Raw genomic sequence first — 27217 nt, forward strand, 5'->3', positions numbered from 1 at the left:
TCCCAGGCATTTGGTAAACTGAGAGCTACAATAAAATTTCAAATGCAGACGAATTGAAAATCCAGCTCCATTTCTGCAATCTATTGATGATGGATAACAAGAATCTGGCGAAGTCCTGCAGTAAATGGGCAGCCTAAATTACCCTCAAAATTTTCTATTGTTTCCTTAGAGACACCTGGGGATCTCCAACTTTTGGTTTTAATCTAACCTAAACAAGTAGAATTTACGACGGACCTTTTCCATTTGGTTAGAAATGGTACGAGGTTAGAACAGATTCCTTAAGAATGCGTCAACTTCAGTACTATAGCACTTTTGGCCGTATGAGCAAGTGCCAAACTCAGAAACAGCCAAGATTTATGCATTCAGACATTAAACCCATCAGAGAGATGCACTCTCACTTGGTAAAAAGGGGAAGAAAATTTACTATCACAAATATAAGAAATTCCAAAATCCTGAAACAAATATAAAGAACGCAATAAAGAAAAGGGAAATGAATTCTGTAATCTGTTTTTCCTTCTCACTTGTGTTACTGACACCATAATCGTTATTTATTCACTCTCGTAATCTTCATCGTCTCCAAAACCAAAAACAGAAGCATCTGCAGCGATAGCCTTGATAACGTTGGAGTCCAGGTTCGGAATAGAAGTTTTCTCAACCCCATCAATTTTAACTTCATTAGAAGCATTGGACTCTGAATTTGTGGGTTCTTTGTTTCCCAGAGAAAGCTGTTCGGTCTGATTTGTCATGGTGGACATTCTCTCGACTGAGTTACCAGAGTCTTGATATGCTGCAGTTTTTGCAGCAGAGGACGTGTGACCTATGTTGCCTTTTGAAGAACTATTTTCCTCGCCTTCACTGTCAGAGAATACATCATCTTGATTGTTTTTTTTCCCAGTGCCTTTACTCTGTTCAGAATTAGCATTGTTTTCATTACTCGAGGAAGAAGCATTTCTCGATCTTCCATCAGCAATCTTGCTGTCCTGATCAGGTTGGACCTGTGATGGGATGGTACTGTCATAATCTATCATCACGATTTCAACCTGAAACCCCGGGGACGGCAACTTTCTCTGCAAAGTACAGTTGTTAAGCCATTAACTGAGCAGAACGAAACACAAATGGAAATGAAAACGAAATCTTAAAAAACTCAAAAAAAGATTAACTGTTATATTATTAGGGATAATTTGTAAATTTTTGAATTGACACAGAAACTTATGCAGAATCTCTCAGAAGCAACATTCATTGGCAAAGACGCTTAATTTACCTTATCAAAGCCATCAAGGTCAGTACCTTCTAAAATGATTCTGTTTTCCATCATTGTTGTGTTTAACCAGCTGAGAAGGGAAATAATGTGAGTTTATTTTAGAAGTTAAATCAAGACTGTTACTAATAGAGAAGAAAGATTAGTTTCAAGACAAGACGTGGAACAGTCAGTGGACCAAAACAGTATATATAATGAAGCGTGATGGTCATTAAAGACTAGATGCATTTCTTTGCCACTAGTTGATCTATCTATCGCTATATCTACATTCTACAGGAATATCTAACGTGATCAAATCATTCACAACCACGCTAAGCCACATGCAATCACCGATCATGTCGCTTGTTTCAACAGATATTCAGTGTGTTGAGATATATAAAACCGTAATAAGATCAAGAATAACCATTCACGGACCAGTAGAAATCTCCTTGGCCATCATGAAAATGGATTTTGAAGTCCCCCATCAATTCTGTTAGACCAGGTTCTCCTGGTAGAGCAAAAACCACAATTCCCTTCTTTGGTGCACGAATCCAAAAATCTTCTGGCTGCAAAAATGAACAACTATTATTAGATTAGCTCGCCTGCCACAGTCCCCAAAATAAGAAACAAGAAAGAAAAAGGAACTCTTTTCCCATCCAAAAGGGAAAATATGGAAAAGAAATTTTAATGTCAGATACAATCTCAGCAAGGGAAGTTACCATGAGATCCTTTGTTTTTGGATGCTTTTTTGTTGAAAACAGAACTCCTGTACAATAATAAAAAACTCATCAGGTTTTACTGTGTTAAGCTATTCGTGAACTGTAGATACCTATAGTCATGCAGGACTAAACAACTCGGAGTTTTGAACATGTGTAAGAGCAGAAAATCTATACGTTTCTACGTTCTTGTGCTTCTCAAAATTCAGTACAAGAAACCATAGCAAGTTCATGTCAACCCATTTTTCTACTCTGATGAATCTGTCTCCTCTCTTTTTTCTAACTGTCATTCTATAAAGGAGTGTATGCCTAAAACTAAAAAATGAATTACTTGGGTGGCTGCAAATGAATGTCTTAATCATAACCTGCCCTCACTCGGAATGTTGAGAGTTCTATCATTACAATTCTATAATGAGAACATAGAATACTGTATTTTGAAATTCTTAATCATGTAGCCTTATCAAAATGAATTTAACATTTACATTAGTGCACTGATTTATTTTGTTGTCATGCAAAGCATGAGCAGACAATACAGTAAAAGTCTGCAATAAGAAACAGAGTAAAATGTTTTGATCATCTTAAATAAAGATGAAGTATGAAAGCATTCCCATATAAACAATGCCAACAGAAGATCAACCTACAGAAAACAAGACCTTCAATGTCATGAAACGAGAATAAAGAGATTCTCATATCCTACCATTATGATTCGTTATAGTGAGGGAAGGCCTAACCCAATATGGACACTTGTGAAGCCGAAATCCTCTTAGCATGCACCTGCCACAATGCAGTTTTTAGTACCTTTCTGAAAATAGCATGATGCATTTGGCAAATGAATAATCAGAAGAGTACCTACGTGCAGGAGGAATTTCACCACTGAAGTGAGTCAAGATTTGCTCGAAATATTTTACATACCTCTGACAAAAGCAAGAAAACAGATTAGTAGCTCAACTAATAATGCAGGCATTATACATAATCAATTTTCTCCGAATTACTAACAATCTGGCTAGGGAGAATAAGCCCCTTCCCATCTACACATCTTTTCTGGTTATAATAGTCAATGCACTCCTCAGAAGTGGGGAAAAACTGCAGTAAGGCAAAACAACAGCTGTTGATAAACCAAATCAGAGCAGGAAATTTTCTCCCAGTGGATGATTCCCATAATTTGATATTGCTGGAAATCAAATCTCACCTTTAAGAATAGAAGAAGACTACATATCATCAATCCCGTCCTTGCCTTGCCAGCTTTACAGTGAACAACTACCACATTTACAATGTCCTCCTTCAACCATGAATAGGCACTTTGACAAAACAATTTTATAAGCTGAATAGGAGGGCAGTTGTGGTCGTCAAATGGGAAAGATGCAACCTGGATAAAAGAAAAGAAAACTAAATACCATATGGTCCAATATAAAGTAACAGCACAAAGTTAACATAAAGTCATAGAATGTATTGTCAGTGGCAAAGGCAAAGCAGCAAACGGCCATCAGGGCCATGCAACAAAAATGGAAAATGAAGAAGATGAACTAAAGAAGTCACATTGAATGAAATCTCTCTGAAGATTTTCGAAAAAGAAATTCGGACAAATATTTATCAAACTGTACCAAGTACAGTGGAGGATGTTACCTGATGTCTATCAACTAGTGCAACGAAGTGACCCTAAGTGACCCTATCATTTTTTAACATCACAGTAGAGATGGTATTGATAACATTTGAAGATTTATCTAGTGCTGCTTATAGCCAAAGCTCTAGTGAACTTGTGAAATTGCAGAAGATCATACAGAACTTAATAATAAGAATAATGTTATTTATACATAATTGAGTTACATAATAGTTTACATACAGATGAAGTGTCAAAAAGGGAGTCGTGAAGGTTTTTTTTCTTTTTTTATTTGGTTGAAGAAATTTTAATCCAATCATATCTCATCACATCATGTGTATGTGTTGAGATGTTACGATTTTATTGTAAGATAGTTATCATAGTTTTAGTCTTATCTTCATTTGAAGTTGAATAAATCGGGTGAGATAAGATAAGCCAGTTGGTTAATTAGTTAGGAGTTGCTCCTTTTATTTCTGTACAGTTTACATTCAGATCAGACGAGTCTTATTTTTTATGGGATCTAACATTGTATTCACCTCTATTTAATAGAAGTATTTGTGTATAAACAATACAATTTTAGAGTTCATCAAATTAATATGACATCAGAGCAGACTCTGTTACTTTTCAAATTTTAAAACAAAAAAGGCAAACACTGCCATGACTGGTGCAGCGTGGGAAGGTGAGTCTGATGTATCTATCGAGTCTTCACAGCGAACAACCTTTGGAGAAGGACCATTGGCTAGCTACGGTGAGTCCCACTCTCTGCATATCACACAACACAAGCTCAATGGATCCAATTACTTGGATTGGTCTCAATCGGTGCTATTGGTTATTCGAGGCAAAGGAAAAGTTGGTTATCTTGCTGGAGAAACAAGGAAACCAGAAGCACAGGATGCTGGGTATTAGATCTGGGAGTCAGAAAATTCCATGGTCACTGCATGGTTGGAAAATTCCATGGTCACTGCATTGTTGGTAAGGGATATGAGGCAAGGCAAATCTACTCTAACCGATTACTATAATACTTTGGTGGGTCTTTGGCAAGAACTTGGTTTGTTTGATGACGTAAGCTGTTCATGCCCAGGAGATGCTCTGAAGTATACTCAGAAGCTGGAAAAGGAGAGATTATTTGATTTTCTTCATGGACTGAACAAGGATTTGGATGAGGTTCGAAGAAGGAATCTTGGTACAAAGCCGCTGCTGTCAATATGCTTTTGCAGAGGTTCGGCGTGAAGGGAGTAGGGCAGTCATGCTGAAATCTAGTTGTGTGGAATACTCTCTGCAGAACTCAGCACTTGCAGCAAAGCGATATTGAACAGCGACCTATCTATAACCAACAAAAAAATCAGGAGCAGTGAGGAGGAAAAAAGAAGTGGTGTGACTACTGTAAGAGACCCCTATCATACTAAAGAAAATTGTTGGAAGATACATGGAAAACTGGCAAACTGGCGACCACGGCGTGAACGTTATGGCAATAGTAGAGGATTTCAGCCGGCAGGAGATGGTAGATAATTCCAGGCCTCAATAGATAGAGGTAATCAACAAGGGAGATCCAATTTTAGTCCCGAACAGATTTCAGAATTGCATACTTTGCTTCAAAAACTGCAAGGTATTTCACACCAGCCACAACACTCTTTATTAGGATACTTCAGTAACTTCACAACTAAATATTAATGCCAGTTGCAATATAGCACGGAAAAGTAGCTTCTCTATTGCTGTGATTACGAAGACAGTAGTGAATGATCTTTGGATAATTGATCCAGGGGCTTCAAACCATATGACAGGGAATTATGAGTTATTTTCTGACTATATACCGCGTTTTGGTTCACTCAAATTTGGATTGCTGATGGTTCTTTATCCACAGTTGTTGGGAGAGGGACTATTGTGGTCTCACCACTTATAACTCTGGAATCAGTTTTACATGTTCCCAATCTTTCATGTAATCTTATTTCAAAAAGCAAACTAACCAAAGACTTAAGTTGTGAAGTTAACTTTTCTCCATATGTGTAAATTTCAGGATTTGTATTCGGGGAAGACGATTGACAATATTAAGGGAAGCAATGGTTTGTACTATCTTGAGTATTCCAAGGAAGGCAAGACTACTCAATTTCAATCTTATGGAAGTAAAAGTGTTCCTAGTTCAAGTTCTGTTCCAACATATGTTTTGAATAAAGTGATGTTATGGCATAAAAGACTAGGGCATCCTAGCTTTAGTTATTTGAAGAAGTTGTTTCCAGATTTATTCAATAATAAAGAAGCAAGTTTGTTCAAATGTGATATTTGCGAGTTAGCTAAACACACTCGAAACGCTTATCCCACACGACCATATAGACCATCTAAGCCTTTTTCCATGTTCCACAGTGATATTTGGGGACCACTTAAGATTAAAAATATAACAGGAGCTAGGTGGTTTTTTTTTTTTTTTATAATTCAAGTGTCCAAGTTTTGTCTGACTAATCCTGAGAAGTGGCGGCATTCCCCCCCGGTTCGCCACCCAGGTAAATTCGGATGCAAACACAGCTTACACACACTTGGGCCGGACATTCGGGATACGGTTCTCCTCCCTGTAGACCTTCCTTTACGACGTGCGAACAAGACCCCCGGAGGGACGACAAAGCGCACCATAACTTTGCCTTCACAGAACAACTGCCTTCCAACATAAATGTTACCTTCCAGCTGTTGCGGGGATTCGAACTTCCGATACTCCATGTGGAACCCTCCTGCTTTACCACTACGCCATGCCCGTGGGGGCAGCTAGGTGGTTTATTACTTGCATAGATGATGACACTAGAATTTGCTGGGTGTTTTTGTTGAAAGAAAAATTAGAAGCAAGAAGTTTGTTTCAAAACTTTCACAGAATGATTAAGATTCAATTCCAAACACAAATTTAGTCACTTTATACAAACAATGGGAAAGAGTACTTTAATCAAATTTTAGGGAATTATCTTAGTGATCATGAAATCGTACACCAAAGTATGTGTGCAAGAACACCACAACAAAATGGGATTGTTGAAAGGAAAAATAGGCATTTGTTAGAAGTTGCAAGAGCTTTACTATTTACGAATAATGTGCCTAAGATATTTTAGGGAGAAGCTATTTTCACAACATCGTATGTTATCAATAGATTGCCTTCTAGTGTTCTTGATTTTAAAACTCAAATTTAGAAACTTCTACAATCCTATCCTCACAATAGGTTATTTCAGAATTTATCTATCAAAGTCTTTGAGTGTACAGTTTTTGTTCATTCTTTGATAAAAACCAAACCAGATCCTTGATCAATAAATTGTATATTTTTGGGTTATTCACCATCCCAAAAGGGCTATAATTGTTTTTGTCCCAAGACTAAAAGGCTTTTTGAAACTATGGGCGTGACATTTTTTTAGGATACGCTTTAGTTTCATCATCCACCTCAGGGGGAAGAATATAAAGGAAGTGAATTTTTTTCCTAATGATGATTTACTTTCTATTTCTAGTAGTCCGAGTTCTAGTTCTGGCCTTGAATCTGCACCAGTAATCCGACAATAAGTTTCAGATTATATTTTTGAACCAAGTTCATCACCACATTCAGATTTTCTTGATGAAGGCAGTCGAGCAGAACAATAGCAGAGAAAACCTGAAGTAATTGTATACACCAGAAAGCCAAAGCAAGATCAAAATGTACAAACCATTGCTACCCTAAACCAAAGTCAACAATCAGACCCGAATATAGATCAACACCAACTTCATATTTCTAGCACTCCCAATCAGCATCAAGATAAAGAGCACCTGCCAATTGCCTTAACAAAGGGTTCAAGATCTTGTACCCAGCACCCTATTCACAACTATATGACAATCAGCATTCTGTCATGCTCTTACAAAGACTTTAGCCTGAAGGTGTCAAAAGAAACTGTCCCAACAACAATTGATAAAGCTCTTAAAGAAATAGTCCAGGGAAATGCAGTTTTAGAGGAAATGAATGCCTTGAAGAAAAATCAGACATGGGATATTATGAAACTTCCATCAGGAAAATGTACGGTTCACTGTAAATGGGTTTTCACCACAAAATATAAAGCGGATGGGAATATTAAGGGATATAAGACTCGTTTGGTTGCCAAAGGGTTTACTCAGACCTCCGATATTAACTATAATAAGACATTTGCACCGGTGGCCAAGTTAAATACATTCAGGGTCTTAATCTCAATGGCTACTAATCTTGGTTGGCCACTTTATTAGATGGATGTGAAGAATGCGTTCTTGAATGGAGAATTGGAAGAAGAAGTTTCCATGGAGTTACCACCAAGTTTCGAGAAAGAATTTGGGACTAATAAAATATGTCAATTGAAGAAATCACTCTATGACTTAAATCAATCACCAAGAGCATGGTTTGATGGCTTCACTAAGTCAAAAAAAGGTTTAAATATTGTCAAGGGCAGACTTACTATACATTGTTTATCAAGCATATAGGTAGTAAGATTTCTATTTTGATAGTCTATGTCGACGATATTATTCTCATAGGTGATAATTTGGAAGAACTTGCATGTGTAAGGAGTTTTTAGCTAAAGAATTTGAGGTTAAAGACCTAGGACAACTTCAATATTTTTTGGAATGGAAATAGCAAGAAGTAGGAGAGGAATCTTCACATCTCAAAGAAAGTATATGATGGATTTATTGAAAGAAACAGGTATGCTTGGTTGTAACCTTGTAAAACTCCAGTAGAGGCCAATGGAAAATTGAGTAAGGAGGTCCAATAGACAGTGGAAGATACCAAAGACTAGTTGTAAGATTGATTTATTTGTCACATACTCGACATATTGATTTATTTGTCACATACTCGACATGACATTGCTTTTGCAGTAAGAATGGTCAGCCAATATATGCATTGTCCATTTCAAGGGCATTTAGATGCGGTTTATAGGATTTTAAAATATTTAAAATCCTCCGCTGGGAAAGGTTTGTTCCTTGGGAAGAATATAGAAAGAAGTGTGGAAGTTCAGACAGATACGGATTGGGCAGGCTCAATTGATGATAGAAAATCCACTTCTCGCTATAGCACATTTGTTTGGGGAAATTTAGTTACATGGAAGAGTAAAAAACAAAGTGTAGTAGCCAAAAATAGTGCAGAGGCAAAACTACAACCATTGGAACGTGGAATGTGTGAAATAATTTGGATAAGGAGGTTACTAGAAGAACTGAAGTTGCCATGTATAAAGCCCATGAATATTTTTTTGTGAATAAGGCCGTGATTAGCATTGCCCATAATCCGGTCCATCATGATCACACCAAGCATGTGGAGATTGACAAGCATCTTATAAAAGAGAAGATTGATAATGGTGAAGCTATGATGCTTGAACTTAGGTACGGGTATCGGGCATTGGTGCGTATCTAAGTGTTAGATCTTTTATTTTTTGAAATGTAGGATACGAGGACACGACTAAAAAGAGTCCAAATTTCGGACACGGGTACGGGAGTAAGTCTTTGAAATTTCAATTTTTTTCCAAAAAATTTCATACGTAAAAACTTATATAATAATTAGTTGCAAATTGTTACAAGATAAACATCACTTAAAAATCAACTAGAAATTCATAATCAAAGTCTAAAACACTAGAAAAATAAATAAATAAATTGACATGACAAAGAACAAAATTAGTTATCTTATTTGTTTTAGAAAAAAATTAATTTCGAACAAAAATAAATTGTTTTAGAATTTATTAAAAAATCTTTTTTTTTTTTTTTTAGCTTTTCGTATAAACATTTTTAAAAACTAAGAAACTAAAATTAATAAAAAAATTATTTGCCATGATATTTTTTTTAATTAAAATGATCTTATCTAAATCAAAAGAACTAAAAAGCATATTTAAGAAATAATACAATCAATAAGACAAAAAAAAGAGAGAGATAAATAAACCTAACTTATAAAACTTTTAGGCTGTAAATAAGCATCAACTATCAACCACAGTGAATTAAGAAAAAAGTCCAAAAAGGTCCAAAAGTTAAAAGAAAAAAAGGCCCGCCCAACTCCAACACCCGTTAAACCCCCTTTCTTCTTCCCTAAACCCTGGCTCTGCGCAACAATGGCGGCAACAGCAGGAACTCCAATAGTTTCCACATCTAGCCATGTCTGGTTGAAACTTGCCGTTTCTGACCAGTATTTCATACCCGTACCTATGTCATGTCGTGTCAACACGAGTACGCTGGCCAAAAAGAAGGGTCCGCGCATCACAATGGTGAAGTATGCATTCTGTTCGGGCCATCCAAGAAGCAGGTAGTAGATATTTTTACAAAGGGTGGAGCAAGACAAAGCTTTGAAAAATGTGTAGACAAGCTGGGGATGATTGATATCTTCACACCAAGTTGAGGGTGAGTGTAGAGAGGTTACAATTTTATTGTGATATAGTTATCATAGTTTTAGTTTTATCTTTATTTGAATTTGAATAAATTGGTGAGATAAGATAAGCCAGTCAGTCAGTTAGTAAGAGTTGTTCCTTTTATTTCTCTACAGTTTATATTCAAATTAGACGAGTCCTATTTTTAATGGGATCTGACATTGTATTCATCTCTATTTAATAGAGTTATTCATGTATAAACTATACAATTTTAGAGATCATCAAATCAATAGTATGGTAACAATTATGTACATGTAACACGACCGTAATAATAATGTAGAACAGAAAACAAAAAGGCAAAAACGCACCTTTCCCTGAAATAGTGAGGCGTCGTATAACCTCTCTGAACAAAGGTTGTACACTTTGTATTTTCCCTGCATATGAAAGAAGAATTCAGATAGACTACTTAACCTACAATGAGAAGACATCTAGGATATAGGCCATAAAGTAATATTAGAACCAAAACCATGCAGCATCCCACATAGGTAGAAGAATGAATGTGTGACCGCTTATGTAGACCTATGATGCTCGGACTCTTCAGTTTGGACGACGTACATGTGTCAACACAACACAATATGACATGGGTATAGATATGAATCTCATGTTGGATCCTTCAATTTAGAAATCTACAGGGCAAGAACGTGAAAAGGAGCTCATCATAGGAAGAAATAGGAGTTGCAAGGAGATAAAGAGTGCATCCATGATTTTTAAAGCAATAAAATCGATTTTGAGGCATAAAACCAAGATTTTGATAGGATGAAACCAAGCCCATTTAATGCTACACTCCCTACAAAATATATATATAATTATAAGTATTTATCTTCTAAAAATTTATGTTTGCTAGATATACCCATGTACTCAAGGCCATATATCCATATCCTAAGTTTTAGAAGAATAAAGATCCTACTCCTAGATATGTATCTGTACCCGACACCCATTCCCAAGTCCGAGCAACATAGATGTAGGATATACAAGACATCAATTAACTTAGGCTGGCCATTATAGGTCGCGTCGATATAGACCTAAGTAGTTAATTGATTGGTCATGTTCCCAGCCTTAGCCTTCCTTATTGGTCTGGTCCAGGAAGAGATGGGTAGCCAACTCTTGGCTCCACATTCATGGTCTTCTGGTAGGCCCAAGACGTAACTAATACACTACAGAAGCCATATGATGGCAAGCATGTACAAGTTACAGTACCCAAGTGACTCCGCCCCAACTCCCCAAATTAGAAACTCAGCTTACTCCAACCACACCATATCCCAAGTACCCACCTTCTTTGGTAAGTCGTTACCAAAAGAATAAATTCTGTAATACTGTAGAGAAAGCAAATCTTTAACCAAAAGATTTGTTAATATCTATCCTAAATAGAAATAAAGAAAAGGCTCCTCCAAAGTGATGAGGACATCCCAGTTTTATTACTTTAGTTGGACGACATTTAATTATTTTAGTTGAACTTTTATTTCTTAGTTGGACTTGGGTTATTTTATTTTTATGGACTTGTGTAATGGGCTTGGCCCTATCTTTTAGGTTTTTAGGTTTGCAGTATTTTCAATATTTAAACATATTTTACATTGTAATTGGGACGATGAATTGATTGAATAAAAATTGGCGATAGCCCCGTTCCTCCCTTCTCCTTCTTCCCCCGATTCCCCTTCTTCTCTTCTCCTCCCTTCTCCTTCTTCTTTCTTTCCTACTCATCCTACATCAAATTGGTATCAGAGCTAAACCTGGATTTCTTCAAAGAGCGCTACAACCGTAAAGAAGTTTTGTCCAATTCCTCGACAACAACACCCAGTTTGCTGCAGAATCCCGTTAACACCTTCACCTTCTCTGCAGTTATTCCTGTCCACTATTACTTTCCCAAAACTTGGCTTCCTTCACCCACCGCTGCCACCATCATCGAGAAACAGGCCCAGTCCCACCATAACCGCTGCTGAAATTCTCTCCACCACAGTCGAACTGCACACCCAAGCCAATAACTGTCAAATTCCAATACACTACAAACGGCAGCAACTGTGACGGTCAGTACCTTCTCTAAAATCAGCAACTCCATAAAATCAAAAGAAATCCACCACCCGCCGACTACTAATCGATGACCCAAGTAATTAACTTCCTCCAAGTCCTCGGCGCTCCCATAATCATTGTCAGTCGAACCACCTTTCCATCTCCCTGAGCGTCGACGACCGAAGGTAGGAATAGGCGACGTCGGCGATTGAGGGCGTTTGCACTGGTCGCGTCGCAGTAGTTCGAAGTCTAGAAACCGGTGGGCTGATTTCAGGTTCGTTTCACGAGTGAACTTGGTCGGGAGTTTATTTCTAAAGTTTTATTTGAGTTTTAGTGCTTTTCTCTTATTTTGGACCTCAATTACTCCTTATTGTTTCATTTACACAAGGTTTATTTGATTTGTATTATTAGGAAGAAAAAGAAAAAGAGTCAAAACCAAAAAAAAAAAAAAAAGATCGAGAATTTTTGGGAATTTCCTAACATTATTTTACAGGTACATTTTAGTTGACTGATCAATACCGCACCTCGACGAACACGGAATTTTCTGTCTTGGCATCTCAACGCTTAACCATTCAAAAAATGGAGACATTCAACGTTGGGACGACTCAGGCCAACTGAATTTAGGGAGTCTCTGCTCCTATTTATTTTTAGTGACACTGTTACTGTATTTTAGAATTGCATCAATTAATTTTTTGTGTTGCTAATATTTTGATAATTTAGCCTTAAATCTATTGGATTGAAATTCACGAGCCGACCCCATTGTTCACTCATTTACCCCACGTGACTAGACCTAGCATTTGTACCTTTGCTTTTTATTTTATTGGCATTAGTAGTGTTAGCTTACGATCGGACCATACGTAATCCCTATAATAAAATAAAATAATAATAATTACAATAGATAAATTTCAATCACTATTTTCCCTGTTGGCACTCGTTGGTTGTTGATCTCAGTAGGCACTTCACCTAACTTGTGTTACCGTGTATGCAATTGCGTAATGGTCGCGTTACTGCCTCTAGCTCTAGTACCCTTGTCATGGACCCCTCCCAAATTGAGGCCCTCACCCAACAGTTGGCGCAGTTACAAAATTAACTAACGGCTGTCCAAACTAAGATAGCCGCTACTCGTGAGGAGAATAGAGCCCTAACCGCTAGGTTAAACACTCTTGACCCAACCCCATATTCAATCGAAACTGAAAACTCTTAGGCTTCCATTAATAGACTTCATCATCGGCCACAAGGTGGTCGACACCATGACCGTAGGGGAGGAAATCAGGCTCATGGGCGAGAGCGAGAATATTACCGTCATGATATACTATCTCTCCCTCGCCACGAGGAGCGCCTCTTTCGAAACATTAAGTTAGATGCTCCTACATTTGACGGTTGTCTAGATCCTAGTATATTCAATCAATGGATTAGAGATATGGATCATTTCTTTGCCTGGTATGGGGTCCCGGAAGATCGGAGAGTACAATTTGCCAGTTTGAAGTTAACTGGCACTGCTCAACTCTTTTGGGAAAGTGTCGAGGACCTCCTGGAGAGGCGTCATGCTCCCCCTGTTGGGAGCTGGGATGAAATGAAGCGTCGTCTTCAAGAAAAATATTTACCTCAATCTTATAGGGGTAACTTACTGGATCAATGGAACACACTTACACGAGGTAGTCGGCCTGTGACCGAATATGTTGCTCAGTTTGATGAGTTCCGAATGAAATGTCAGGTCGTTGAGGATGAGGTCATAACTTTAAGTAGGTTTAGGCAAGACCTAAGAGACGAACTTAGGCGTGAGCTTGTTCTTAAAGGTGTCACCACTCTTGACCACGCCTACTCTTTCGTTCGGGATTACGAGTTAGTGACTAGGACACCGTACAGAAATCGTAGTGACTCCCGCACTGCGACCTCTTCTGCATCCACTCCATCCCCTAGGTCTATTCTAGGACTCCTCCTTCCAATACTACCCCTACATCGGAAAGCAAAGGTAGAGGTTTTGAGGTTTCAAGAACGTCCTCTCGTTTGCAATGCTTCAACTGTAAGGGTTTTGGTCACATTGCTTCTAAGTGTCCTAGCCGAGCCCTAGTTTTGGAAGAGCGTGAAGGTATAGTTGACGAGCCACTAGAGGACCAGGTTTATCAGCCTAAGTTAGAAGAGTTTGATGACTTGGAGGATAGTGAAGATACCCTCTTAGGTTGTATTCAGGCTAGTCCCCTTATCCCATATACGCCTAGAGTCGGTGTCGTCCGTTGCACTCTTACCCAGCCTAGAGATGCCAATGATTGGCGCGTCATGGCATCTTCCACACTTACATCAAGATTAATAATAAGGGCTATAAAGTTATCGTGGATAGTGGCAGCTGCATTAATGCGGTTTCGATGGCTACTGTATCCCGTCTAGGGTTGAAGTCTGTTCCTCACCCTCAGCCATACAGCGTCTCTTGGATTGATACCTCCTCTATAGCTGTCAAGGAGCGTTGTTTAGTCCCTATCCAGTTTCTCGAGTATAAGGACCATATATGATGTGACATCATTTCAATGGATGTCGGGCACATCATCTTGGGACGACCTTGGTTATTTGACCTAGATGTAACCATCTATAGTCGATCCAATTCCTACTCCTTCGTGTTTAATGGAAAGAAGATTCACCTTAACCCACTGCCTCCAAAACCTGTGGCCCACTGGAAACGAAGAAAAGTGTAGGACGAAAGGGATTGTACATGTGATAAGACCATAGAGGAAGTTGAACGTCAATTCTATTGGCCTAGCTTGAAGAAAGACGTGGCTAAAATTGTTAGTACTTGTAACACTTGTCAATTGGGTAAGCAGAAGAAGCAGAACACAGGTCTATACACCTCTCCCTGTCCCCAATTGTCCTTGACAAGATGTTAGTATGGATTTTACGTTAGGACTTCCACGCACCCCAAAGAAGCATGATTCTATTTTTGTGGTTGTCGATCCCTTCTCAAAGATGGCTCATTTTATCCCCTGTAGCAAGACGTCGGATGCGTCCAAGGTTGCCATGTTATTCTTTAATGAAATTGTCAAATTGTATGGGCTTCCCAAGACCATCGTGTCTGATAGGGACGTTCGTTTCACTAGCCATTTTTGGAGAACTTTGTGGTATAAGATGGGTACCAAATTGAAATTTTCTACGGCCTACCACCCTTAGACTGACGGTCAAACTGAAATAGTTAATCGAAGTCTTGGTAACCTATTACATTGCCTGGTCCGGAAAAACCTTCGAAATTGGGATTTGATCATTCCTGTAGCTCAGATTGGGTATAATAGCTCCATAAATCGTTCTTTAGGTATGAGTCCATTTGAAGCCGTTCATGAGTACAAGCTTAGGAAACCGTTAGATCTCATCCCTATGTCCCCATAGGCTAGAATGTCAGTATCAGCCGAAGCATTTGCACAACATTTTCGTGACTTGCATATTGAGATCAATAAACAACTTGAAGCTAGTAATGCAAAATATAAACTCCAAGCTGATTTACACAAACGACATGTTGAGTTTAACATTGGGGATTACGTTATGGTTCACATTAGGCCAGAGCGGCGTCTACATGGACCCACCTCCAAATTGCAAGCTTGTAGTGTTGGTCCTTTTAAAATTTTAAAGTGGGTTGGTCCAAATGCATATGTTGTTAACATTCCACCACACCTTGGTTACCACTCTACTTTCAATGTTGAAGATCTTGTAGCTTATAAAGGTCATTTCATTCCCTCATATGATCCCCTGTCATCTCCTTTTGTGGACATTGATCCTGATTCTTTGACCCCTTCTAACCCACTACCACCTCTCACAGCACACAAAGAAAAAATTAATGCTATTTTAGATGACGAAACTGTGTTCACTAATGATGGAGAGGTTCAACGCTTCCTTGTTCGTTGGGTTGGTCGACCAGATTGTGATTGTGCATGGATCTCCAGGGAGACACTACAGCAATTGGATCCAGATTTATTAGAGTTTTATCGGAATCAACAGAATCTTTATTGGCCTAGATAGCCTCCCGTCCACCCGAGGGGAGTTGGTGAGGACACCAGGTTCAGACCGCCACTGACGCATTTCTACAGACGCCGAAAGAAGTTTGCCCAGCCACTCAGCTTATGGTTGGGAGATTGACGGAAGCCTATAATGATATAACCACTCGACAGGGTCGAGTTTTCTCTCCCACCCCAAGAGAATTGATGAGGACATCCTAGTTTTATTACTTTAGTTGAACGACATTTAATCATTTTAGTTGAACTTTTATTTCTTAGTTGGACTTGGGTTATTTTATTTTTATGGACTTGTGTAATGGGTTTGGCCCTATCTTTTAAGTTTTTAAGTTTGCAGTATTTTCAATATTTAAACATATTTTACATTGTAATTGGGACGATGAATTGATTGAATAAAAATTGGCGATAGCCCCGTTCTTTCCCCACTTCCCCTTCTTCTTCCCCCGGTTCCCCTTCTTCTCTTCTCATCCCTTCTCCTTCTTCTTTATTTCTTACTCATCCTACATCACAAAGCCTCGGTCAGCTTCAACAATTTCTGACACAATGCATAAATATATCCCCTCATATTGCAAAATCTTTTTCCTACAGCTGCCAATTTTTTATGATCCAGAGAGGTTCTGAAAGGAATTATTAATGGCAATACTATCATAGCACGGCTTCATTTTAGGAATAACTAAATTGTAGATGGAACAATGATCTCATCATAATGTTAACAAATAGTCGACTCTATCCAAACATTTCAATACTATTTCTTTACTTGCAAACCTACAAATGTGCAGGCGGTGCTTGATACCTTATGATGAGTCTCAAAAAATTTGATCACTTCCTCCATGTGATTCCTATAAAACCCCTGCATCAGGTTTCTAAGACACTATTAGGAAACTGACAAAATTAAATTGCAAAACACAATCATTTATATGAATTACGTGATATTTACCTCAAAATATCCAAACAAACCAGAACTCAGGTCACCAGCAGGGAACCCCATAGCAATGATATTCTCAGTTATATATGTCATATCCAAGTCAAATCCTCCCTCCTGAAGAGAGGGAGGCAACACATTATTAAACCCAGAAAGATGGTGAGATTCTCAATGTAAGGTGTGAAATCGAATATCAATTGTAGTACATGAGCTAATGGAAAAGATGATATTATGAGGTGGAAGATGAAAAATAAGATAATCTGCATGATGAATGCTATTTCTTTTTTTTTTTTTTTTTACCAAAAGTAACAAAAAGTATCAAGACATGAATTTTTGTCCACTCTAATCTGAACGAAATCATGACTGGTTCACGTAGATATTATCTTATCCTTCTATCTATAAAACTAAAATGGTTTAAAATTAGTAAATCATGAAGCAAGAAGGAATTGTGGTATGTGTACAAACCGAATGTGTTTGTAATTTGTATGGTTATGGCTCTTACTTCAGAAAACTCAGACGGAAAATTATGTCAGTAGTTTGGCAACCACATGTCAATAAAAACAGAATTGCAACACTAGAGCCAATAGACTCAAAGATTCAGAATCGAGGCTGATGGCTGCAATTTTCTCAATTTTGATAAATCATATATGTTACCAACAAAAAAATTCATGACTATTGTGGACTAGATCCAGCTTTCCATTTAAGAAAAATATACCAAAGGTCATCTATAAGAACAATTGACTCATGATCTTGTGTCAATCCGGTGCTAAATTCAATGAAAAAATTCCTATTTTAAAGGAAATATACTGAAGGTCATATATAAGAACAATGGACCAACGAGCATGCTTCAAGCCAGTACCCCATCACGATATAGTTGTAATTAATGAATTTCATATTGGCAACACAAGCAGTTAAGGTGAAGAGACGCCATCCTATCATTTTTTGGCCAAATAACATTACACTATGAAATCAAACAATTTCCAGCAGGAAACATCGACTCTTTAATTACTGAGACCAATAAATTCTTCTATAAAAGCCAAATAACTTTATTTACTTCCTCCATTCCTAGATTTCAAAATCACTGAGAAAGTTTAAAGGGAAAATGCAAAGGAAGTGAAATAAAAAACTAAACAAAAAAAATGCAATGGAAATCAAAAAGACTTCAGTCTTAATTAACTTAAATGCATAAAATGCCCATTCTACATGATACCTCATGCTTGGTGCATTGAAAGAAAAGTCATCTGACAAGCTAATAGCTACGAGCCAAAGCAGCTTAGGGATCAAGAGGCTTGGATCATTCAACCAACTCTGTCAAGATAATTGGTCCACTTATTTCATTTTCACTTCAACGTCTGGTTGTTTGTGGGGCAATGCTGGTATGTAAATTATAGGGTAGCAATACCTGATGCAAATTGAGCTGAAGCAGAGATATAGCCACATAAAGGGACGGGTGCATTTAAATTACGGGCCAATGACGATGTCATAAAATGAATGTACTTGAAATAAAGAGAATCTTTCTATATAAAGCATTTCCTCGTAAAAGGATGAGGCAATGCTACAGATTAGATAGAGTAACAGTTCAACTACCTGGTATCTTCGCTTATTTTGTGAGACAATATGCCGTGCCTTTACTTGCACGGCCTTCACAGCATTTAAAGATGTATCAACTAATCCTTTGGTGAAGGTTCCAAGAACACCTGATTGTACAGCTGCAGATTTCTTTTCAGAACTGGCATTCATATTTGAAGGCAGCTGAAATCCAAGCCCACTGGTGAGTCGCGAAAAGGTTATCCTCCCGGAATTTCCAGTCTGTGAATCCTGTTGCATTTCCGGAAGTTTAAAGCTTTCAGCCCGAGAAGATATGGGCGATGTAGGCAACATAGAAGTCGAATCCTGTGCCATACTTTCTTTCTCATAAACAGTGGAAGGCAGTGCAACATCAGAAATTTTATCAGCAGCTGATGTTTCCGGTAACGGAGACGCATGAGCAGTTTCAGAATCCATTCTGATACACAGAGCAAGAAAAAAAACACCGATCCGGTTTAGCTTAACCACCAATGGGAAAGTCACATGGATATAAACAATTCCCAGTACATTCCTAGCAATTAATTTGCATAAGTTTGACATCGAAATTAAACATTAGTAATAGATTTTGAATTCAATCACGTGTGGATATTTTATTGAAGAATATCTACATCCGTCCTTACATTTCAATAATGAGTTCACGTCCTTCTTCACATATGCACAACCCTCTTACATTTTATAGGTACTATCAGTTGAGAACATGATTGAAACTTGAAAGTGATCATCTACTGTTGAGGACGTAAGGGCAATGTCTATTTTTTGGGAAACGTTGACAAATACTAATAAACTCGCGACTCGCCTCACCTTGTTCAGCAAAAGCATGCATTTTGCTTCTCTGCTACAATTTTTATGACCAAATCATCACAACGCACGCTTTTTAACTAAAAAGCCCTTTCCTTTTCTCTCCTTATTCTGTAGAAAATACTATGCAGACTCAGAACACTTAAATATTTCTTACTATGAAGGCTTATTTTTAAGACGTGCATTCTAGGAAAAGTTACTTTCATTTAATTACTCGTTTAACATTCCAAAGAGTTCCCACATTTTACAGAGATAATTGATAAATATATATCCTGCATTGTATACAAACAAGTGAATGCGCATATTAAAGTGTTAACAAGATGCAAATGATATCAAGCCGCGTTCTAATTCGACAAATGAGGGAAGATATCTAACCCCAAATGCCTGTAGAGTTTAGATCTATTTCAAAAATGGTGATAATGTGAGCAATTAAAGGCATGAATCGGGGATTAACGGATCCTAACCTCGATTGAAGAATGCGAGAACTTCCGGTTTATTTCTCTGAAGCTTTAAGGGTTCTGATTTTTTACAGAGTGACTAATTCAGTCGATTTCCCTGTAGTTCATGTGCAGCGATGGAGTAAAATCGGAAATATGTGCGTTAATTTACTCTACTGCGACTGATTTCACGATGCTTTGTAGGTCCCGCTACAGTTTTACCGGTCAACGACGACTGATTTGTTGATGACGTGTCGGTTTGGTAAACATTGCAGTTAAGATCTCTAGCCTTTGGTCACTGTGAAGTTGGAGTCCCAAACCTTTAGGCCCAGTTTGTCTCCCATTTTTCTGAAATGAAAATGAGTGAAAAAGGTATTTTTTTGAAAAATAAGTGATTGAAAAAAATGAAAAATTTTTAATTTATGTATAATATTATTTTATGAAAGATTGTGGGGTTGAAAATAAGAGAGAGAAAAATGAAATATAATTTAAAATAACAAAAACACCAAGAATGGCTATGGATTGTAGATTAATAATGTTGCTTTTCATGTCTCATTGTGCTTCTCGTAATATGGTTGAGATCAGTTTTGTCGATGCTAATTGTTGACACACAAAAGTTCAGCCCAAATCGAATAAGCCCAATTGGAGGATTCTCAAATCAGATAGCCCAAAGAACGGTCCAATCAGGCAATGCAGGATAAAGGCCCACATAGGGAAGCCCATGAACGCGGTAATACCATCGTCCAAGGTTACAAGTCGCCCATAATTTGAGCGAATTGATTGCTATGCAGCCGCCCAGAACTGTGACCCTGTTCTCGTCCAAACCTTCGAATCGCCCAAGATCTTAGCAAACATAAAATGTTATGGTTACCTAAAGGTGCGGTTAATGAAGCAGTTATTGAGTAGCTCTATCACGTTCCACGATTCAAGGAATTTAATTGAAGACGGTTGAAAGACAAAAGTAATGGCAGCAATTAGAGAAGGCAGTCCATGACAAGTTGGCCACTATGAAGAAAGGGGACAGTTATAAAGCGATCAAGCAGTTTTTAAGCGGTTGATCACGAAAAGATCATCCAGAGAGTATAAAATGAAGAAAAGACATAGAGCAAAGGACTCCGAATTAAACACTCTCAAACAGAGAATATGTAACTTTCAATTTCTTAATTTAGATTTAAACACTTCTTTTCAGTAACTCGTGTGTTTGCGCCCCCTGGAGGCATTCTGTTTTTATTTTCCAATTGTAAAGTCATCGCCAATAAAAACACCCATTTTTGAGACTTTGTCTCAAGAAATTTGTCCCTTACACAATCGTCTGATCCCTTCTTAATTGTTAACGACTAACCCGTGCAAAACAATTTGGCACGCCCGGTGGGACGGTGGTGTTTGGTGTGGAAGATACAAAAGGTGAAACAATATGCCTCAGAGATCCGATAAGGAAGCAACAAGTCAGGAAGAAGTCTAGTCTGTGATCGAGCGATATGAGGAGCAACATAGCTCTCCACGAACAGATGGACAGAATCAGAGCAGTAACAGTCGTTACAAATCAATGACAGAGTTGAGTCCTCGAACTATGCGTACACTACTTGGAGAACTCACACAAGATGTCGTTGAACAGGTAAATCTTCGAAACATTCATAATATGGAAAGATTTACCTAGAATGGAAATGCACATTATGACAACATGGCCAAATAACTGAATACTTTGAACGAAATAATGAAAAAGTTAGTAGGCCAAATTTGTCAACCAATTATGCCTCTTGCAAACGACTTTCAAACTAGGACAATTGTGAAAAATAATCCCCCAGTCCTAAATCCAAGTCAAGGGGTAGAACCACCTTTTGGTCCCTCTACTTCAAATCAAGGGGATGGTGTAATGCCAAATCAGAATAATGGTAGTGGTATGCCTAACTTGGGGGGTAATCCAAAAGTAAGAGATAATGTCCTAAATAATGGGCAGAATATCCCACGTGTTAATGAGGGAATAAATATTCAGGCTAATGGTAACAATGATCCAAATCATGGTAACCTTATTGCCAATCAAGGACCAAACATCAGGCTTCAAACAAATCAACCGGTTAACCAACCTGTAGGAATTCCATATAACCCCAACGTCATGTTGAGAAATCAAATCATAGAAATTGTACAGGATCATATGACTTTTGGGGTACGTCCTATTATTAGGTCGACTTACACAAATTCATATCCTGATTGGTAGACTAAGTATATCCATGGCCTAGAGGGTATAAAGTGCCAAAATTCTCACTGTTTACCGGTTTAGGAGAGGTGTCTACTCTAGAACACATAGGGCGATTCACACTGCAAAGTAGAGACGTAATTGATTACCATAAAATGAGGTTTTTTCCTAATTCATTAACAGGAGTAGATTTCTCCTGGTTCATCAATTTGCCAGCGAACTCTGTTCAAACATGACAACAATTGAAACAATTATTCCACACTCAGTTTTATAAGACTGAGTCTGAAGTTACTTTGGCCGATTTGGCGAATTTACGTCAAATGCCAAACGAATGGGCAGAAGGTCTCCTCCAAAGGTTCAAGACAGCAAGAAGTAAATGTTTTATACCTCTGCCCGAAAAAGAGTTTGTCAAAATCGCTCAAGGTGGTTTGAGCTTTGATTTGAAAAAGAAATTTCCAGACAAGAAATTTCCTGACCTTTTCCAATTGAGCGCGAACGTGATTAGGTATGAACGATTGATAAGAGAAGAAGAGTAGATAAAAAATTCTAGTAAGGGGACTTATTATAGAGACCCAAATTTTGATGTTCATACCATTAATAATGAGTCATACGATCAGACTGAAATGTGTTTAACCGAATTCGTCAAAGGAGACACGTATACTTGTCCTATAATGGCTAAGCCTAGACCATCGGGCAAAGATTAGCCTATGAAAGATGAAAACATAAAAGTTAGAATGTTCTCGTTCGATGTAACCAAAGCTGACCTTATATTTGATAAATTATATAAGGATAAGCAGATAAAGTTGAGCGATAAGCATAAATTGTTAAACCCTGAACAAATTAAGGGTAAAAAATATTGTAAGTGGCATAATGCATTGTCACATTTGACTAATAATTTCTTGGTTTTTCGCCATGTGTTACAAGATGTCATTGAATCAGGGCGAATTACGTTCGATGATAAGAAGAAGATGGTAGTGGATGAAAATCCTTTTCCACAGCCACTTGGAGTTATAGTGACGTCTGGTTTCAAAAACAAGTTGTCAAAATTCAAGTTGGTTATAGATGATGGAGAAGAAGACCCTGGACCACATCCCAGTGTCTTTGAGCATATTAAAGGGAAGGAGCTAAAAAGGGATGAAGACGTCTTGTGTGCAAGATGTAAAAAAGAAGTGAGTAGGAATACGAAGAAACTAGGGATATGGCAGCATCCCCATCGCCCTACTTTCTTCCCAAACACTCAGTCTGGTAGAGAGCGAGGTACATCGTTCTATAAGGAATCGCCTTTTGAGAGGTAGTTCGGGCCAGTAAATAATGGGAGAACATTCAGGCCGCAACCTCGCCAACCAAATGTATGGCATTCGTTCCAGTATAATGCAGGAAAGGCGATACCCTTCAACGAGCTGACTAGAACCCAACAAAAGCGTTTCTAACGAAATTATGGACGAATGATGAGGCAACAACAAGGAGTGTCACATCCTAAGGCGCCTAAACTACTCGAGATAGCCAATCAAAATGTTCTCAAAGACAGTGAAGAGACTGGTACAGATGAATCAATGAAAGAGTTGCCAGAAACCTATTCTGGGAGATCGAAGTTTGAGCGAGACAGAAGGGATGGAGAAGATCCAGATCAGCCCCTTACTATTCAGTTCGGTACGTTACCTCCTATCGTGGCTAATAACTATTTACTAGCCAATGAGTTCAAGAATAAGGAGAAGGAAGAAGAAGAAAGAGAGGATAACGAAGGAAAAGCATGCGTGCTAGAATATGAAGAAAGCTAGACTTCTAGATAGGTCTACAATGGTGAGGAAGATGATGGATGACAGACATTGAAGAGGAAATCGATCTGGAAGCAGAAAGAAGAAGACTTATTGGGAGAACCATTTGGGCGTTCTTTCGATTTTTACGTGCTGTATGGGATGCCCAAAAAGAAGAAGAGAGTGCATCGCTCTGAAAAGTATGGATCATCTTCAAGAATAATGCACCCTCCCACAGATTGGGTAACTGGAGATGAAGCATTAGAAAACAGTAAAAAGGAAATTCAGGAGACAGAGGTTCAGTGCGATATGATGCACGTTGACTTATCACAAAAGGATAACTCGACAGAGGACAAGCAGGAAGTAAAAATAGAGGCTGCCGAAAAGGTTATTTTTCGTAGCAGAGAAACAAGAAGATGAACAGTAATATTGCAAGAGAGAAGCTCGAAACAATGAGACGTGATTTAGTGGTGCAATGAAATGACGTGTATTTGGGGGTTACAAGGGTTTGCAAACGTCGCACATTTTCAGGCTATGAAAGAAAACAATAATTGAAATCCTTGGGAATTTCGAGTGTTGCTAGGAAACACAAAGTGAATATGGCAAAAAATTAATAACTGGTATTAATTCTACCATATTGGAGGGTAATTGTTGACACACAAAAGTTCAGCCCAAATCGAATAAGCCCAAGAAATGAAGCCCAATTAGAGGATCCCCAAATCAGATAGCCCAAAGAACGGTCCAATCAGGCAATGCAGGATAAAGGGCAAAATAGGGAAGCCCATGAACGCGGTAATACCATTGCCCAAGGTTACAAGTCGCTCAAGATTTGAGCGAATGGATTGCCATGCAGTCGCCCAGAACTGTGACCCTGTTCTCGCCCAAACCTTCGAGTCGCCCAGGATATTAGCAAATATAAGATGTTATGGTTACCCAAATGTGCGGTTAATGAAACAGTTATTGAGTAGCCCTATCACGTTTCACGATTCAAGGAATTCAATTGAAGACGGTTGAAAGACAAAAGTAATGGCAGCAGTTAGAGAAGGCAGTCTATGACAAATTGGCCACAATGAAGAAAGTGGACAGTTATAGAACGACCAAGTAGTTTTTAAGCGGTTGATCACGAAGAGATTATCCAAAGAGTATAAAAGGAAGAAAAGACATAGAGCAAAGGATCCCGAATCAAACACTCTCAAATAGAGAATATGTAGCTTTCAATTTCTTAGTTTAAATTTAAACACTTCTTTTTAGTAACTCGTGTGCTTGCGCCCCTTAAAAACATTTTGTTTTTATTTTTCAATTGTAAAGTCATCGCCAATAAAAACACCCCTTTTTGAGATTTTGTCTCAAGAGTTTGTCTTTTATACAATCGTTTGATCCCTTTTTATTTGTTAGCGACTAATCCGCACGAAACACTAATAACATAGATGTAAATAATGAGGTGCACAATCATTTTAGATAATAAAATCAATTTCTAATTGGATAAGACAAAAACATTTGGTCAATGTGGAGACCGAACTTTTTGTGTTCGGCCTTGTTGGAATTCCAAAAATAGATTTCACGAGGACACTCAAGGAAGGAGTTGTCATTTATTTTTGATAAGGTCAAATGAGCGGATACTTAATATCAAGGGCACGTTTTGTAGTAATTAGAGAATTGATTTTTTTTATCGTTGAAGAGAAAGTGGATCTCATCTGTGAATGAAAAAATAAAAAATAACGATTGAAATAGTTAAATAACGGTAAAAAAATTGATTTTTTTGGGTGAAAATTTGCAACCAAACGGGGGCTAAATGTTATTATATTTATCACGTTGATGGTTACATATTTGCGTATGCTTCTCGACAATGGTAATTCATTAGTTTTTATGAAAATTCAATAGATAACATAGTCAACAAATCCCGGCATGGTATCAACCAACCTATTCTACTTTAAGGATGTCTCCGTTCGGCAAATTTCTAAACGATTTATAAAGGTTAATATTGTTCCTACAAAATGCATGAATAATAATGAAAATAATTATAAATGTATAGTTGAAAATAATGTATAAATTTGATTAAATTTATGATTCTATATCTAAATGGAGGCTAAATAGATCAGTAAAAATAGTCGGTTCTCATTATTCTCTATACCTAGTTTTGGAAGTAATGTTATCCAATATTTAGATTACAATATATGATAGAATCCATAACAAGATGACACGTTTTTGTATTTAATTAGACCTATAATTTAATAGTACTATATTATTAGGGGGTTGTAATCAAAATTATCCACCCGAATTGAAATCCCCTCTACGTAACCATTAATTTGGATCCACATGGTCCCGTTAATGTTTCAATTTTAATCCAAATTATGCTGTTCGAAAAAAAGTTTAATTTAGGTTCTAACATTATCGTTAAAATTTACAATAATTTAAGGATAATGTTACATGTATATAATTTTTTTACCTAATCTTTTACTTGCTACTCGGATGGGTTTGAGAATTTTTATATTTACATGGGGCTCGCGTGCATTGTGAGAGGAGAGATAACTTTCGATACATTCTATTAATTACAAATGGAATTATTCTACATGAAAATGCTTTAATCAAATGAATAATTATAAATACAATACTTAACGTGAAGATTCTATAATTTTATATTACCAACAGTTTTACGCGACAATTTTTTCGAAGTTGTTATAAATTAGTGAATAAGAAAAAATATACATTAATATCTATAAATGAGAACTTGACGCAGATCAAAGAAATAGGAAACCTGTAACCCCGATATATCTCAATTTATACTTTGATGTCTACTTAAGTGTTAATATAAAGGAAACATAATCCATCATTGTGGGGACTAATTGATCATTTATCTAACTCTAAGAGTTAATTCGAGTTTACCGAAACTATGAGGACTAAAGTTCTAAAAATGAAAATTACTCATTTTGGGTTCCCTTTTCGTGCTGGTTTACGCCATGAGACTCCAGACTGCACACAAACTTCCACCAATTATCATGGATCCCTTACCAGGCGGTTCCGCCACACCTGCCGACGGTCTTAACTCAGACACTCCCGCCGCAGCCATGTCGCGGTGGGCCTTCACATTTTCGCAGCAGTACCAGCACCTCCTGGACAAGTCAACTCCGTACGTGCTCTACCGGTGGATTACATTCCTCTTCATCGCATTCGTGTACGTGTTGCGGGTGTACCTGATCCAAGGATTTTACGTGGTGACCTATGCCCTCGGAATCTACATTCTAAACCTCCTCATCGGGTTTCTTTCACCGCAGGTCGACCCTGAGTTTTCTGACGGCCCGACCCTCCCCACTCGAGGCTCAGACGAATTTCGACCGTTCGTTCGCCGCCTTCCAGAGTTCAAATTTTGGTGCGTTTTCGTTACTACGTCGCGTTTTGACCGCTTCCGGTTTTTTATTTTTCTTGAATTTTTAGTAATTATCTTTCGAGCATCTAAAGTTTGAGAAATTAGTGCAGAGGTTGAGTATAAATTTAATACTGGAATCAAAACTAAAATTTTCATCCAGTAGCGTAAATGGATTTCAATCACAACGTTGATTTATCTTTTAATCCGGACCTAGTAGTTTGTATAGTCAGTGCTTCTAGTTTTGAAGGGAAAAAAAGCC

The 27217-nt window shown here is 37.8% G+C and overlaps 2 protein-coding genes across 2 annotated transcripts in view; one reads left to right on the forward strand and one right to left on the reverse strand.

The window, feature by feature from the left end:
• Nucleotides 1-342: 342 nt before the first annotated feature.
• Nucleotides 343-19819, reverse strand: LOC111400995 (phosphatidylinositol 3,4,5-trisphosphate 3-phosphatase and protein-tyrosine-phosphatase PTEN2A-like). Its single transcript, XM_023028503.1, has 13 exons — nt 19674-19819; nt 18412-18829; nt 16840-16941; nt 16696-16752; nt 10218-10283; nt 3143-3319; nt 2950-3036; nt 2803-2867; nt 2651-2727; nt 1957-2003; nt 1673-1803; nt 1262-1331; nt 343-1067 (listed from the first exon to the last, which is right to left on the reverse strand). The coding sequence occupies exons 2-13, from the start codon at nt 18826-18828 to the stop codon at nt 549-551; spliced, it is 1815 nt and encodes a 604-aa protein (XP_022884271.1). The 5' UTR covers nt 18829; nt 19674-19819; the 3' UTR covers nt 343-548.
• Nucleotides 19820-26538: 6719 nt separating this feature from the next.
• LOC111400997 (protein RER1A-like) overlaps nt 26539-27217 on the forward strand; it is a 2094-nt gene continuing 1415 nt past the window's right edge. The window contains exon 1 of the mRNA XM_023028509.1: nt 26539-26961. Within this exon, the coding sequence (XP_022884277.1) occupies nt 26552-26961 (410 nt within the window). The 5' untranslated portion in view covers nt 26539-26551. The remainder of the gene's footprint in view (nt 26962-27217) is intronic.

Source organism: Olea europaea, chromosome 10 (genome assembly GCF_002742605.1).
Source record: "Olea europaea var. sylvestris chromosome 10, O_europaea_v1, whole genome shotgun sequence".
NCBI classification, from domain to species: Eukaryota; Viridiplantae; Streptophyta; class Magnoliopsida; order Lamiales; family Oleaceae; genus Olea; species Olea europaea.